The sequence below is a fragment of the Amblyraja radiata genome, chromosome 8, assembly GCF_010909765.2.
Source record: "Amblyraja radiata isolate CabotCenter1 chromosome 8, sAmbRad1.1.pri, whole genome shotgun sequence".
Lineage (NCBI taxonomy): Eukaryota > Metazoa > Chordata > Chondrichthyes > Rajiformes > Rajidae > Amblyraja > Amblyraja radiata.
Genome location: NC_045963.1, coordinates 52,748,689 through 52,765,072, shown reverse-complemented (window position 1 = coordinate 52,765,072; position 16,384 = coordinate 52,748,689). Strand labels below are relative to the sequence as shown.

Genomic DNA, 16,384 nt, shown 5'->3' with positions numbered 1-16,384 from the left:
AAATGCTTTTTTTTTGGACAATCATGTCATAAGAGCATTTAAATCGTCTATATTTTGTGTTATTGTCTACCCATAGTCAATATTTTTATACTAAATATCAGGTATTGTGCAAAAAAATCTAAATTTTGATTATATTGAGTGGATGTTTCTAGATTAATTTATGGGAATTAGACATCAAATTCCTTCCATCTGGCATATGAATTCATGACAGTGAGATTTAAATATTATGTTATATTGTGAATTCTTGTGTGAATGGGATTAGTTTGTTATTTGGATACTTAGGCTATTTAAAAAAAATCCTTTTCTTAAGAAATGGAATCTACAGGACATTCTTAATGGGAAAGTAGTGGGCAGAAAGGCATGTCATGCGTGGTTTGATGAACAAAAACCCGTAGTTTATAATGCCAAAATTGAAAAGTTGAGGAAAAACAAGGTGTACAGAGTTGCTTATTGGTTACAATCTGAGGAGTATGATGATGCTACTGATTAGAATATGCCAATGTACCAGCTAGCAACTGATCTTCTCCATAAAGACTTGATCTATTGCTAGAAAGTGTAATTTATTTACCTATCTGTTACGGACTTACAGCATATAATACAATAATATTAAAGTTCTGATCTTGAGAATATCACATTTTTGAATTTTCAAGGCAGTCTGGGTGTTTATTACTATTTCCGTCACTACGGTTGATTTTGTAATTGACTACAATTAGGTAATTAACTAATTATATGCTTTAATTTCAGGTCATCCAAGTAAGATATTTTATATTTGTTTCAGAATGCTTTAATCTATAATTGAAAATTTCATTCAGTTCTCTTAATTTTTAAGAAAGTTATGCTTTTGACTGTCCTCGATCACAGTTTTTGTGTTAAGTCAATGCAAAAGCAATAGGGAACAAGATGCTAATTTCCGAGTATGAAAATGGCCATAACTTTTTTAATACTGAAGATATGAAAGTGAATTAAGTGTCAAATTAAACTTATTTTTATGCTTTATCTGGTGGGATAAATTGCAGACTTGATTTTTTAAATCTCAAAATTTTGTAACATTGCTACAGTTTGTTTTTCGATCAAGATTCCAGTATCCGAGTCTCTTGTGTCTATATCTGTAATCACCTTAATTTCAGTCGCAAACGCGATTCAGTAACGGGGTCATTAGTGGTTGATGGAGCATATTCCCGTTATCTTGGGCTGACAGATCCAAGTATCCGGACTCCGTGTTGCCTTGATGAAAGATGGCGGTGGCGCCGCCATCCACTCCAACGATCCTATAGCGGAGGATCTTTGATCGACTCCATGATAACCGGAACTGCTTTGTGCGTTACGTAAGGAACTTCCCACCAGCTCGCTTGGCCATTGCCATGAGTTCCGGAGGTAAACGCTGACATCCGCCGCCATTTTAGGATAAGCAGCGGACCGAAGGTCGCAGGACGGAAGGTGAAGCTCGTGAATACGGAAATGTAGTTAATCCTGTGCATAGTTCGGGGGTCTTGGGGTAGTCAGAATGATCCCAGGATCGGTGTTGCGATGACTGTCAGAGATTCTCAGCCTCAAATACCCTGGCAGCAGGTGTGCTACCGATAACGTGGCCGAAACCTTTGGCTGGGGATGGGCGGGGAGTCACATAGGTTGGAAATGTAAAGGGGGGGAAAGAGTGCAGACTCGTGACAAAGGTTCAGTTCCTCTCTCCGCGGGGCTTCCGACGCTGTCATCGCAGCCCGTACCGCAGATTCTTCTGCTATTAAATTAGTAATCTCACAAAAGTAAAATTATCACAGGCCAAAAGATCAGCATTCTTCGTAAATTAAGGTTTGCAGCTGAACATCACTAGCACTTTCTAGTTTGAGGATAAAACTTGATCGAAGAGAAGAATTACAAAGGTAGCTGAAATTTCTCTCTTTGAGAGTCCACCAGACTTGACCTTGTAAACATTGTCCCATCACCATTTCAGGAAGGGATGGATCGCATGAGCGGAAATCCTGGGGTCCCCAGGTCCCAAATATACAATTGAAACATCCACGGGAGTGCAAGGGATAATCATTAGTGTTTCGTTGCTTAGGTAGGATTAGGGTTGTGCAGGTAGGTTCAAGAACCAGACGGTTGTAGGAAAGAAGCTGTTCCTGAATCTGGTGGTGTGTGACGTCAGGCTTCTGTACCTCTCGCTGTATGGTAGCAGCAAGAAGTGTGGTTTCTTGAGGCAATGCCTCATGTGGATGCTTTTGATAGTGGGAGTCACTGCCTGAGATTGACTGGGCTCTGTCTCAAATTCTTTTTGCAAACCTGTACATTGGAATTGCAATACCTGCCCAGGTTGCAACCAGGCCAGAGACTTTTTAACTTCTTCTGCAGACAAATGCTCGAGTATTCTGTGATATGCCAAATCTCTTTAAACTTCTCAGCAAGTAGAGGTGCTGGACACCCTCTTCGTAATTACATCCATAGGCTGGGCCCAGAAAGCTCATCCAAGATTTTAACTCCCAGGAATTTGAAGCTGCTAACTCTCTCCACCACCGATCCACCAATGAAAGTGTACATATGGTCTCTGGACTTCCCTTTTCTGAAGAGAACAATTAATTCCTTGGTACACAAAAATGCTGGAGAAACTCAGTGGGTGCAGCAGCATCTATGGAGCGAAGGAAATAGGTAACGTTTCGGGCCGAAACCCTTCTTCAGACTGATAGGGGGTGGCGGGGAGAAGGAAGGAAAAAGGAGGAGGAGGAGCCCGAAGGCTGGGGGATGGGAGGAGACAGCCCGAGGGCTGAGGAAGGGGAGGAGACAGCAAGGGCTAACAAAATTGGGAGAATTCAATGTTCATGCCCGCAGGATGCAGACTCCCCAAGCGGAATATGAGGTGCTGTTCCTCCAATTTCCGGTGTTGCTCACTCTGGCAATGGAGGAGACCCAGGACAGAGAGGTCGGATTGGGAATGGGAGGGAGAGTTGAAGTGCTGAGCCACCGGGAGGTCAGGTAGGTTCTTGCGGACCGTGCGGAGGTGTTCGGCGAAACGATCACCCAACCTCCACTTAGCCTCACCGATGTAGATCAGCTGACATCTAGAGCAGCGGATGCAGTAGATGAGGTTGGAGGACATACAGGTGAACCTCTGTCGCACCTGGAACGACTGCTTGGGTCCTTGAATGGAGTCGAGGGGGGAGGTAAAGGGACAGGTGTTGCATTTCTTGCGGTTGCAACGGAAAGTGCCCGGGGAGGGGGTGGTACGGGAGGGAAGGGAAGAATTGACAAGGGAGTTGCGGAGGGAGCGGTCTTTGCGGAAGGCAGACATGGGGGGAGATGGGAAGATGTGGTGAGTAGTGGGGACATGTTGGAGGTGGCGAAAATGACGGAGGATTATTTGTTGTATGTGACGGCTGGTGGGGTGAAAGGTGAGGACTAGGGGGACTCTGCCCTTGTTGCGAGTGCGGGGATGGGGAGAGAGAGCAGTGTTACGGGGTATGGAAGAAACCCTGGTGCGAGCCTTATCTATGGTGGAGGAGGGGAACCCCCGTTCCCTGAAGAATGAGGACATTTCATGCCCTGGTGTGGAACGCCTCATCCTGGGAGCAAATGCGGCGTAGGCGGAGGAATTGGGAGTAGGGGATGGAGTCCGTACAGGAAGCAGGGTGGGAAGAAGTGTAGTCCAGATACCCATGGGAGTCAGTGGGTTTATAGTGGATGTCGGTCAGAAGTCTATCACCTGCGATGGAGATAGTGAGGTCAAGGAATGGTAGGGAAGTGTCGGAAATACTCCAGGTGTATTTGAGTGCCGGATGGAAGTTGATGGTGAAGTGGATGGAGCGGGGCCTTACATCATCGCCCGGCGCGGCTTCAACGGCTGCGGGACTTTGCTAGAGCCCACCGGGGGCTCCAACAACAAGGCCCGGAGCGTGGCCTTGCATCGCCCGGCGTGGCTTTAATGGCCGCGGGACAATTGCCATCGCCCGCCGGGGGCTTTGACTCTGACATCGGGAGGGGAATGGGGAGTGCAGGGGAGAGATAAGTTTTTTTGCCTTCCATCACAGCGAGGAGGAGATGCGCTGTGATAGATGTCTGTGTAAATTGTGTTGTGTCTTGGGTCTTTTTTTTTCATGTGTGTATGACTGCAGAAAACAACATTTCATTTGAGCCTCTATGAGGTTCAAGTGACAAATAAATTGTATTGTGTATTGTGTAGATGAAGTCAGTCAGTTGTGTGTGGGAGCAGGAGGTGGCTCCAAAGCAGTCGTCGATGTAACGGAGGTAGAGGTCGGGGATGGGGCCCTGGTACGTATTGAACAAGGATTGTTCGATGTACCCGACAAAGAAATTAGTGCGGGAGTGGGCGCCGTCTGTGTATGGCTGCCTGCCCGCAGTCCGTCTACTCCTTTTTTATTTTATTTTATTTTAAGTCCTGTTAAAAAATGTTAGTGGAGGTCTTCTATGTGGGGGGGGTGGGGGTGGGGAAGGGGGAAACTTTATTTCTTAGTCCCCTACCTGGTCGGAGAGGCAGCATTCCTCCAAGCTGCTTCTTCACCCCGTCCTCGCGGTCTACCATCGAGAATGGAGCGGCGTTTCCTGTCGGGACCGGCCGGGACTACAGCTTCGGCGGCGGTGGTGCAGCGCTGGGATACCAACAGGGAGTGGGCGATGCCTTACCGGGTTGACCAAGGGGGATAGGATGGAGTCAAGGTATGTGGAGATGAGTTCGGTGGGGCACGCACAGGCAGAGACAATGGGTCTACCGGGACAGTCAGGTTTGTGGATTTTAGGGAGAAGGTAAAAACGGGCCGTGCGGGGCTGGGGAACGATGAGGTTGGAGGCTCGGTCGGGCAGGGCGTGGGAGTTGATGAAGTCGGTGATGGTGTTAGAGACGGTGGCCTGGTGCTCGTCAGTGGGGTCATGGTCCAGGGGTAAGTGGGAGGAGGTGTCCGAGAGTTGGCGCGTGGCCTCAGCTTTCTAGAGATCGACGCGCCAGACTACCACGGCACCTCCCTTGTCGGCTGGTTTGATAACCCAATCTGGGTTGTTGCGGAGTGATTCGATGGCAGTGCGTTCAGGGGGGGAGAGATTGGAGTGAGACAGGGGAGTGGAGAAGTTGAGGCGGTTGACGTCGCGACGGCAGTTTTGGATAAAGAGTTCCAAAGCCGGGAGGTCACGAGGGGGGTTCCACGAGGAGGGGGTGCGTTGGAGACGGGAAAAGGGGTCATCAATGGGGGGCGAGGACTCCTTCCCATGGAAGTGCGCTGTGAGGCGGAGGCGACGGTAGAAGAGCTCCAAGTCGTAGTGGGCGCGGAACTCATTGAGGTGGGGACGGAGGGGGACAAAGGTAAGACCTCTGCTGAGGACAGACCGTTCGGTGTGGGAGAGGGGGAGGTCAGGGGCGATGGTGAACATCCGGCAGGGATTGGGGTCGGAGGAAGGCAGGTGGGTGGACTGGGGACGAGGCGATGTGTGGTGGGGGGGTGAGAGGGCTGTAATGTGGGTGGGGAAGAGCAGGGGTCACATAGTTAGAGGGGGATGGGGGAGAATCAGTGGAACAGCCACCGAGGTTAGCAAGGCTGGGCTGACTGGCACTAGGACCCAGTGGAGTCAAACCCAGGAGAGTGGGAGTGAGCAGCGTGGAGGCTTCAGGCCCAGTGCAGAGCCCAGGCTCCAGGTAAGGCGATGGCAGTGGGTTGTTGGAGGGGGGTGGAGTGGCGAGGGTCAACGGACCCGATGGTGGGAGTCCAGTGGCGCGGGTCAACGGACCCGATGGTAGGAGTAATTAATTCCTTGGTTTTGTTGTTAATGTTGATTGAGAGTTTTTGTTGCAGCACTACTCAACCAGTTGTGCCTTCTCTCTGCGCTGACGATGGCTGTAAGGTGTAATGCTCCTTGCTGTTTTGTCTGTTTGTTCGTTTGTGTCATCTGAAAATCCCACAAAGATCACTTTCATGAGAGAGGTTCTCATTAACATCAGATATTCTGTACCTCCAAACATTGTTCCGGATTTCTCTCACTCGCTGGATTATTTGGACATACTCGTCGCGATGGGGCTGTGGCTGTGTTCAAGGTCTTGAGATGGAGGAGGACCCGGGGGAAGCGCTCTGGAGGACTCGCCCGCCTCTGGCGACGAGGATTATGCACACCGCTCCCAAGTATATTCCTTGCAAATCTACGTTCTCTCAACAGCAAAGTGGACGAACTGCAACTCCTGTGCCAAATGTGACTGCACTGATTGGAATGTGTTCAGGGAAGTAACCACAAGCCTCGATGAATATACAGACACTGTGACATCATATGTCAGCTTTTGTGAGGACAGTTGCATTCCCACTAGGACCCGGATCAGGTTCAACAATGAAAAGCCCTAGTTTACAGTAGAACTCAGACAGCTCTGCCAGTCTAAGGATGAGGCCTACAGGAGTGGGGAGGCAGACCTCAACTGGCAGGCCAAGTACAAGCTGAGAAGAGGAAGGTAGATAAAAATGCTGGAGAAACTCAGCGGGTGAGGCAGCATCTATGGAGAGAAAGAATAGGCGACGTTTTGGGTCGAGACCCTTCTTCAGACAGATGTCGGGGGGTGGGGGGGGGGGGGATGAGAAAAAGAAATGAAGAGGCGGAGAAGTAGATTCTTGGAATCAGAGCTGCCAAGGAAAGGTACTCTGAGAAGTTGAGGAGCAAGTTCTCAGCTAATGACTCTTCAGTGTGGAAGGGCTTGCAAGAAATCACCAGCTACAAGAGGAAAACCCCCCGCTCCGTGGACAATCGTCAGCTGACCAACGACCTGAACGAGTTCTACTGCAGGTTCGATAGACAGAAAAATAGCCCCAGTGCCCCCCCCTCCTTCCCAGTCCTCCCTAATCACCACTTCACACCTACTCACAGCTTGACTCCAGTCTACAAAGACTGGACCCTTCCCCACCCACTCCAGACTGTCAAAGCCGCCACAGCCAGACATAAAAACAGCTTTTTTCCATGAGCAGTAGCTCTACTCAGCAGCCAAAAGTCTGTAGCCTCCTTTTGCTCTGGTATTTTATTTCATTCTTCACATGTTTAATTTATAATTTTTTTTTTTTATTTGTCTACTGTATATCGTTGCTACCTGCGAGCAAAGCACCAAGGCAAAATCTTTGTATGTATACATACTTGGATAATAAAATGTATTAAATCAATCAATCTACCATACGCAGACTCGTACTTTGACAAACAGCAGTGGCCTTTCCGGCATTGGAACTGCTTGGCTTCACAGTCATGAATGGAAAGAGAGTAGAGACGGGGACTGAGCAAGCAGCACTGAGGTACACCTGCATAGATAGTCAATAAGATAGTGTTTTTGTCTGCAGATGAGAAAGTCAAGGATCCAAATGCAAAGAAAGGTACAGAGGGCTTGGTCTTGGAGCTTAGTGATAACATTGGAGGATTATGTCCCAGGCAAATGTTCCTTCCCCAATTTGATTAGTCAAGGGCCAGAGATTCCCAAGAGTCTGGGGATGTTGCACGTCTTCAAGGAAAGTTTGAGCACATCCCTGAATCATGTAATTCGTCCATATGGTAATCTTCCATGATAGAGATCAGAATTGTGGCTGTTTTAGGGGGTCTGATATTGGACATGTTTACACATGTGCAAATAGGATTAAAAAAAACAGAATGCTGGATCTACTCAGTGGGGCAAGCTGCATCTGTGGAGGGAAAAGGTGTTTGTCGATGTTTCAGGCTGTTTATTTCCCTGGATGGTGGTTACATGAAGTGTGAACTGACATGGTCTTATGTGGAAACAAATCTAATCTCTGACCATGCCTTGAAGGATAACAAAATGCTGGAGTAACTCAGTGGGGACAGGCAGCATCTCTGGAGAGAAGGAATGTGTGAAGTTTCGGGTCGAGACCCTAAAAAGGGTCTCGACTTGAAATGTCACCCAATCCTCTCCAGAGATGCTGTCGGTCCCGCTGAGTTACTCCAGCATTTTGTGTCTACCTTCGATTTAACCAGCATCTGCAGTTCTTTCCTACATATGCCCTGAAGGACCCTCATTATGACAGCCATATTGTATAAACACAATGATCTATATATAAATTATAATTTCGCAGGCAGAATGACTGCTCCAACAGCAGAAGAGAGGAAGAACTGTTGGGGAGCAAGGGACAAGTACTGGCAGTGTCTGGATCAGACGGATGAAGACTTTTCACAGTGTCAGAAATCCAGAATATTATTCGAAGGCAGCTGCCCACAGCAATGGGTAAGTATTGAAATCACATTGTTTTAAACAAAAAACAAGATCAGCAGTACTACTTTGCCCATCTTAATACATCCACCTAAAATAACTTCACACTCTCTCACTCAGTATGTCTACACACTGAGTGGGAGAGTATTCTACCTCAAGAGCTATTCTTGAGATTGGTGTCTTACTTGGAGATGAATATAAATGAATGGATGAATAAGTTTATTGGCCAAGTATTCACATACAAGGAAATTGCTCTGCCCGCAAGTGACAACATGACATACAGTGATAGTTAGGAATGACACATAAAACATTAAACATTAATCATTAATCAGAACACAGAACAAGATCTATTTACAAAAGGTACACAAAAATGCTGGAGAAATTCAGCGGGTGCAGCAGCATCTATGGAGCAAGAAAATTTATCCAGCATTCTTGTGGCTCCATATATGCTGCTGCACCCGCTGAGTTTCTCCAGCATTTTTGTGGCTCCATATATGCTGCTGCACCCGCTGAGTTTCTCCAGCATTTTTGTGGCTCCATATATGCTGCTGCACCCGCTGAGTTTCTCCAGCATTTTTGTGGCTCCATAGATGCTGCTGCACCCGCTGAGTTTCTCCAGCATTTTTGTGGCTCCATAGATGCTGCTGCACCCGCTGAGTTTCTCCAGCATTTTTGTGTACCTTCGATCTTCCAGCATCTGCAGTTCCTTCTTAAACACAAGATCTATTTATAAATCTGCGCTCCTTTAATTTTTGTCCCCTTGCTTACCCATGGATTTAAGTACCGTGTCAATGGTGCACATGGTTGCAGCTGCCAGGCCCACACTTCTGGAACTCCTTTCCTGATTCTTTCTACCTCTTTTTTCCTTCACAGCGCCCTTTATGACCTTTGACCGAATCTTTGATCTTCTGACATGTGGCCATGTCTACATTTGGTCCCCAAGCCTGCTCCACCATTCAATAAGATTATGACTAATCTAACTTCCCTTGGCCATTTTCCTACCCAATGCCCATAACCTACAGTTTAAAAATCTATTGCAGCTTTGAATATATTCGAGTATACAGAGAACAATAATTCAAAAGATTCACCCCTTTGAGAGAAGAATTACTTTCAATTCCAGTCACATTTAGTAGTGGCCAGAGGATCTGGGGTGACGGAGGAACTGAAGGAAATCAACATTAGGCATGTTGGCCTTTATAACAAGAGGAGTCGAGTATAGGAGCAAAGGGGTCCTCTGCAGTTGTACAGAGTCCTAGTGAGACCACACCTGGAGTATTGTGTGCAGTTTTGGTCCCCTAATTTGAGGAAGGACATTCTTGCTATTGAGGGAGTGCAGCGTAGATTTACAAGGTTAATTCCTGGGATGGCAGGACTGTCATATGCTGAGAGAATGGAGCTGCTGGGCTTGTACACTCTGGAGTTTAGAAGGGTGAGAGGGAATCTTATTGAAACATATAAGATTGTTAAGGGTTTGGACACGCTAGAGGCAGGAAACATGTTCCGATGTTGGGGGAGTCCAGAACCAGGGGCCACAGTTTAATAATAAGGGGTAAGCCATTTAGAACGGAGACAAGGAAACACTTTTTCGCACAGAGAGTTGTGAGTCTGTGGAATTCTTTGCATCAGAGGGCGGTATCTGGATACTTTCAAGAGAGAGCTAGATAGGGCTCTTTAAGATAACGGAGTCAGGGGATATGGGGAGAAGGCAGGAATGGGGTACTGATTGGGGATGATCAGCCATGATCACATTGAATGGCAGTGCTGGCTCGAAGGGCCAAATGGCCTACTCCTGCACCTATTGTTTGTTGTCTATTTTGACACCCCTTTATTCTGAGTTTGCCCTTTGGCCCAGAAATCTCCCACAAGGGGAAACATTCTCCCAGCACTGTCCCTGCCCCTTTAGAATTGTATACAGTTTAGTAAGGTTGCCTCTTACTTTGCTAATTTCCAGTGAGTACGGACCCAATCTGTTCAACCCTTCCTCCTAATACATTCCATATATAGCCAGGGGTGTCCTAATGAACCTTTTCTGAAATGCCTCCAATGATAATATGTTTTACTGTAAATAAGGGGAGCAAATTTACGGTGCTCTGGATGTGGTTACACTAGTTCCTTGCACAATGATACACTGACCACCTTGATATGAAGGCCAACATTCCATTAGCTTTCCCAAGCTAATGGAATGTTGCAACCTGCGTGTCAGCTTTCCATGCCCCATGCACAAGGTTCTGAATCACACGGTGCTGTGGCTTTCTAAGTAAAATTAAATTACTTAATTAACAATCTACTTTATCATTTCATCCTTTCAAAGTGAACCACTTCACCTTTTCCCACATGATACCCAGAGTTATGCAGCACGGAATCGCCCCTTCGGCCCAACTTATCCTTGCCGACCAAGATGCCCGTCTATGCTGGTCCTACTTGCCCGTGTTTGGCTCATATCCCTCAAAACCTTTCCTCTCCATGTACCTGTGCAAATGTATTTTAAATGTTGTTATTGTACCTGCCGTTACCACTTCATTTGGGAGCTCGTATACTTACCACTCCCTGTGTACAAAATTGCCCCTCTGATCCATTTTTAATCTTTCCCCTCTCACTTTAAACCTATGCCCTCGAGTTTTGATTCCCCTTCTGTGGGAAAAGGATGGTGTACATTCACCATATCTATGTCCTCATAGTTTCATATAACTCTTGTCAGATTCCTAAGCTCCAAACATAAGTCTTAGCCTGCCCAACCTTTCACTATAGCTCAAGCCCTTGAGTTTTGGCAATATTCTCGTAAATCTTTGCATCCTTTCCAGCTTAATGATGTCTTTCCTACAGCAGGGTGACCACAATCGAACATAAAACTTGAAGTGTGGCATCACCAACGTGTTCTATTGTTGAAACATAACTGTTACATGTGACATGGAGACACAAGGAACTGTAATTGCTGGTTTACAAAAAAAAATACACTGTTGGAATAACTCAGCGGGTCACATGACATTTCTGGAGGACATGGTTATGCAATGTTCCCGAATGTAATAGGGAGGAAGAATGCTGGGAAAGAGGTGGGGGTGGTACAACCATGGCAAGTGATAGGTGGATACATTTGAGGGAGGTTTGATTGGCAGAGGGGTGGTCAAAGCCCAGATGAAAAGGAGACAAAAGGGTATAAGATGAAGAATGAAGAGGAGTGAAATGTGAAGCCAGAGGGAGGGCTATAGATGGAAGGGGACAGGGGGTGAGATAGTGGGAGAAATAGGTGCACACCAGTGTGATGCACGGGAAAGAAAAGGGGAGTTGTTATCTAAAATTGGAAATTTCAATATTCATACTGTAGATACAGTCAATCTGAAGAAGGGTTCTGACCTGAAACGTTGCCCATCCATGTCCTCCTGAGATGCCCCCTGAGCTGCTGAGTTGCTCCAGCACTTTAAAAAAAAATCTGTCACACCACATTCAAGGAACTACGTACTGTACTCTTGGGTCCCTCTGTTCTATAACACTCCTCAGGGCTCAACCATTTACTGTGAAATCCTACCCAGATTTGACCAGAAAATGCAACACCTCACACATCTGAATTAATTGACATTTACATTCCTTGGTCATTTCATTCCATTCGCCCAACTGATCAAGCTCTTGCTGTAATTATCGATAATCTTCATTGTCTATGATACTACCTATTTTAATGTCATATGGAAACTTGCTAACCATGCCCTGCACATTCTCATTCAAATTGTTTACATAAATAATGAACAACAATGGGGCCAACACCATTCCCGGTGGCACGCTACTAATCGCAGGCATCCAGTGCAAAGAAATCTTCCACCATCGCTCTGCTGCTACAATCAAGCCAATTACGCGTCCAATCTGCAAGCACTCTCTGGATCACATGCGATCTAGTCTACCATGCGGGACCTTATCAAACACCTGGATAAAGTCCATATTGGCACTGTCCATTGCTCTGTTCTTACAATTCATCTTGGTTATCTCTTCAAAAAACAGATTTCTGAGGCACAATTTTCAGCACAAAACGCTGTGCTATCACTAATCAAACCTTCACTGAAGCTATAAAATCCTCTCCATCAGAATTCCCCCCAGTAACTTACGCACTGGCCACTGGTTCTCTGGATTATCCTTGCTGCCCTTCCCAAATAACTATTTCGAAGTTTTACCAGTATAGCTGTACTGGATGTTCCTGGACTGAAGTCTGAAGAAGGGTCTCGACCCGAAAGGTCACCCATTCCTTCTCTCCAGAGATGCTGCCTGTCCCGCTGAGTTACTCCAGCTTTTTGTGTCTATCTTCCATTTGCCAAATTGTTGGCTAGTCACTTAACCTATTGATATCTCCTTGCAAACTATTTGTATTCTCTTAATATTTGCCTTCCCATCTACTTTTCATGATTTGCAGAACTGGCTGCAGCACATTTACATCCTCTAAATCATTAATATATATCAGAAACAACTGTGGTCCTACCATTGATTTCTGAAGTAACCCACTAGGTAAGGCTGCCAACCTAAAAATCATAATTTTGTTGCTTCCTGTTAGTCAGTCCATGCAAATATATTACTTCCAATACTAAGACCTCTTGTGAAGTAACATTTTTTTTTTGGAAAGCCAAAAGCCAAAAAGCCTTTCCAAAAAAACATCCAATCTGACTGCAATGACCTCCAGGAACTTTTTTAAATGTGTCAATGATTTCCTCATGAAGACGTGTTGACTCTGTTTAATCTGATGATGACTCTCCAATTGGCAACTTACTCATGAAGTGAATGTTTTGCTCCATACAAGGGCCGGCAAAGTGGAGGTTATTATTGATGACAACAGATTCAAATTATACATGAATCTGACTGATGCATGTCATTGCTGCTCAATCTGATGTAGGTGAGCCGTTCCCGAGTTACATATGTAACTCAAAATGGTTAAATATTTAGAACAAACAACGGCTGAGAGTGGTCGGAATTAGAAAAATCTGCAAGATTTTGGATAGCTAACTTGTCAGAAATGCCTGCAATTCTTTCAACTTTAGGCGCCCCATTTTTTCAATTGAATATTTTAAGGTGAATCCTGTTTTTTAATAATCAGTTTATTACAAGCGTATTCCAGGACTATCTAACCCCAGTACAAGAAGGAATGCTGTGGGTGCAGGAAACATTCATCAGGTCAGGTAGCAGCTGTGAAGAGAGAAGCATACAATTTCAGGCCTGCTGTGAAAAGTTCTGATTACATTGTTGAACTGAATCATTAACTCTGTTTCCCTTTCTGGTGATCCTAGAGATTTGATAGGACATGGAATCCAAGTCTGAGCCATAGAAATCTAAAACCAACCCCAAACCAGAGGACTTGCCTTCAGACCCATCTGCTTAGGTTTGAGTAGCCAGGATGTCAGCAGGACATAGATAACAAGAATTGGACTGAAGGTACAACAACAACCAGCTCCTTCAACAAAGAGATTTGTTAGGTCAGTTCTCATTGGCTTTATTTCCTCTGTATTCATGAGATATTAGTACTTTAAGCAAGGCCAGCATTTATTAACCCCACACTTGGTGCTCAGTGGCCCATTTGAAAGGTAATTATATCACAAATTGGAGTCACCAATGGGTTACTTTCCCTGCATGATAGTGGTGAATACCATTCCCGTGGCATTAAGGATGCTCAATAAATGCTAACCTCATCATGGCATGTATACCTGTAAATCTATTTACCATGCAATTCAATCTACTTCCTCATTGTCAGTGGATTATTTTAACAGACTACCCTTTACTCAACAGATCAAGTATTTTGACAAAAGAAGAGATTATCTGAAATACAAGGCGAAAATACAAAGTGTAGAATATCAGCCGCAGGAGAGCACTGACAAATTATAACCACCCGCCGGCAGAGACTGCATTCAACCAACTTTCGGTGGCTGTTGATTGGGAACTGATCACAGCATATGTTTTATAGTGGACAAAAGAAATTGTGCCCTCAGAAAAACACTCCGGTGCTGCAATAAATGAATGTTGAAGATACTGAAATGGCCAGGCAGTAGCTGTGAAATCAGAAACAATTAAAGTTCCTGGGTCAATGCCATTTCGGATTTCCAGCATCCACAGTGGTTTGCTTTTGTAGTTCTGTGTTCCAGAGAGAATAATATTATGACCATCATTTATTGTCGCATTCTGCTGTTATCATTTGATTTAATACTGATTACAATGTAAGGAAAGCTGCAGCCAAAATCAGCATAACATAATGCTGTCTGATTCACTTGATCTATTCACATCCAAAATCTAGTGATAGTGATGTGACCATCCTAATATGATCCTCCTTCAAATCCACACTTCAAATGTGGCCTAAATTCACAAGGATTGGATGTGTAATTGTAGTTATGTAGTTGCAAATTTGTCCACTCCTCCATTGTTTGATGGGTGCATGGACTTTTGACCTTTTGACTTGGCTTTTAATTTCTACTATCCTTGTGACATTGTTGTATCAACATTTTAAGAATTATAATTAACACAGAATGTCAGAGAATGTGATTTAAAATCGAGTAATGCAAGGTTATTTGTTAACCATGTTCAAATACAGCATGGAGATTATGCTCCCTCTGCTGGTAAACCAGTAAATATTACACCAGCTGGATTTCTCCAACAGAACTGGAACTATTTGTGGTTAAACTATTTATTTAAAATATGTACAATTTTCTCTGTATTACCTTGAAAACAAATCTGAACCTGAAGTAATATCACTTTTGAGGTCTCAATTTAACAAATTATCACTTTAAATGGCTGTCTTTAAATAGTACAAAATAACCAGCTGCTGCACACATTTGGAGTCATGCATATTTATTAAATTTAACATGTTTAATTAACTTCATCGTTTGTCAACAGCTTGTGGTGGAGAGACTGATGGGACTTGAAAGGAGATGCTGCCTGTCCCGCTGTTATTCCAGCATTTTGGGTCTACCTATTTATTTAATATATTAGTTGCTCCGTACAAAATGGGCAAAAACTGAATGCAAATGAACAATGTTGCATGACATCTTCAAATTTCTCTGCTCGTCTACAATCACATGTATAAAATAATCCTTTTGGAAGGATAGAACCAGCATTTTTCTGCAGAATGTTCTTGAAAAACACAAGTGCAAGAACGACAAGCAAGCACTTTTACACATTCCAGAAATCCTGTGATGTGAATTGTACTTATCCCTTTTATAGAGATCTAAAAATATAATTGCATAATTATAACGAAAGATGATGCCAGCAGTGGCCATATGTTAGTAGTGTATGGTTTCAGTTTTCCATGGAACAGTTCAAAAAGAACATCTTCGCCATTTCACTGAAAATAACAGTCAAAGGGAATCTTTCTTGTGTGTGTGTGTAATGTCACAACTGTAAAATGGTCAGAGGGAATTGCCCAACCACCCAAAGCTTCAACCCTTCTGAGAACTGCTGCTGTAATCAGCTTCCATTGCAATAGATGTTCAGTAGTTGCATCATTCTTTATTTTACCTTATTATCTGGTTTACGAAGAGATTAATCTGCAAAACCACTGCTCCATATAATACTCAATCAAAAGATACTGCATAATAAAAGTCCAAATAATTATATAATTGGACTACTTAAGATTGCTGGATAGATTCGCTTGACTATAATAAGAAAATATTGCAATCACGGTATGAATAAAAGATCTGATGTTCTCGGTGTTGATCTGGATTAATGCTTGAGTATTGGTTGATTTTAGGGAGACTACCAACCTTGATTGTGTCTGCAGTTCCAGGTTTAAGCAGTCCCTGGTGCCAGGGTGCAAGATATCACGAACCAACTTCAGAACATCCTTGAGACGGAAGGTGAACATCTGGCAGTGGGCACAAACGACGTAGGAAAGAAGAGGAAGGAGGTTCTGCAACGCAAGTTTAGAGAGTTTAGGAAGAAGATTGAAAAACAGGACTTCTAGGGTGGTTATCTCTGGATTGCTTCCAGTACCTCGTGCTAGTGAGGGCAGGAACAGGGAGATAGGGGATCTGAATGTGTGGCTGGGAGGCTGGTGCTGGGAGCAAGGATGTAGCTTTATAGACCACTGGGATCCCTTCTGTGGTAGGGGTGACCTGTACAAAAGGGACAGTTACACCTTAACTGAAGGGGGACCAATGTTCTGGCAGGCTTGCTAGTGCTAAACATGTGGATTTAAACTAAATGGAGGGGGGAGGGATTGACAAATTGGGAGTATAACGATAGAGTTAAAGG

The 16,384-nt window shown here is 44.6% G+C and overlaps 1 protein-coding gene across 2 annotated transcripts; it reads left to right on the top strand.

The window, feature by feature from the left end:
- Window positions 1–1,360: 1,360 nt before the first annotated feature.
- Window positions 1,361–15,853, top strand: LOC116976221 (cytochrome c oxidase assembly factor 6 homolog). Of its 2 annotated transcripts, none has more exons than XR_004412896.1 (3): window positions 1,361–1,437; window positions 8,043–8,191; window positions 13,931–15,853. XR_004412896.1 is itself a non-coding variant. In XM_033025908.1 (3 exons), exons 2-3 carry the CDS (start codon window positions 8,048–8,050, stop codon window positions 14,024–14,026), a joined length of 240 nt encoding a protein of 79 aa, XP_032881799.1. In that variant the 5' UTR covers window positions 1,444–1,569; window positions 8,043–8,047; the 3' UTR covers window positions 14,027–15,853. The 2 variants fall into 2 exon arrangements, 1 of the variants encoding a protein (XP_032881799.1); XM_033025908.1 differs by lacking the exon at window positions 1,361–1,437 and adding an exon at window positions 1,444–1,569.
- Window positions 15,854–16,384: the final 531 nt, after the last annotated feature.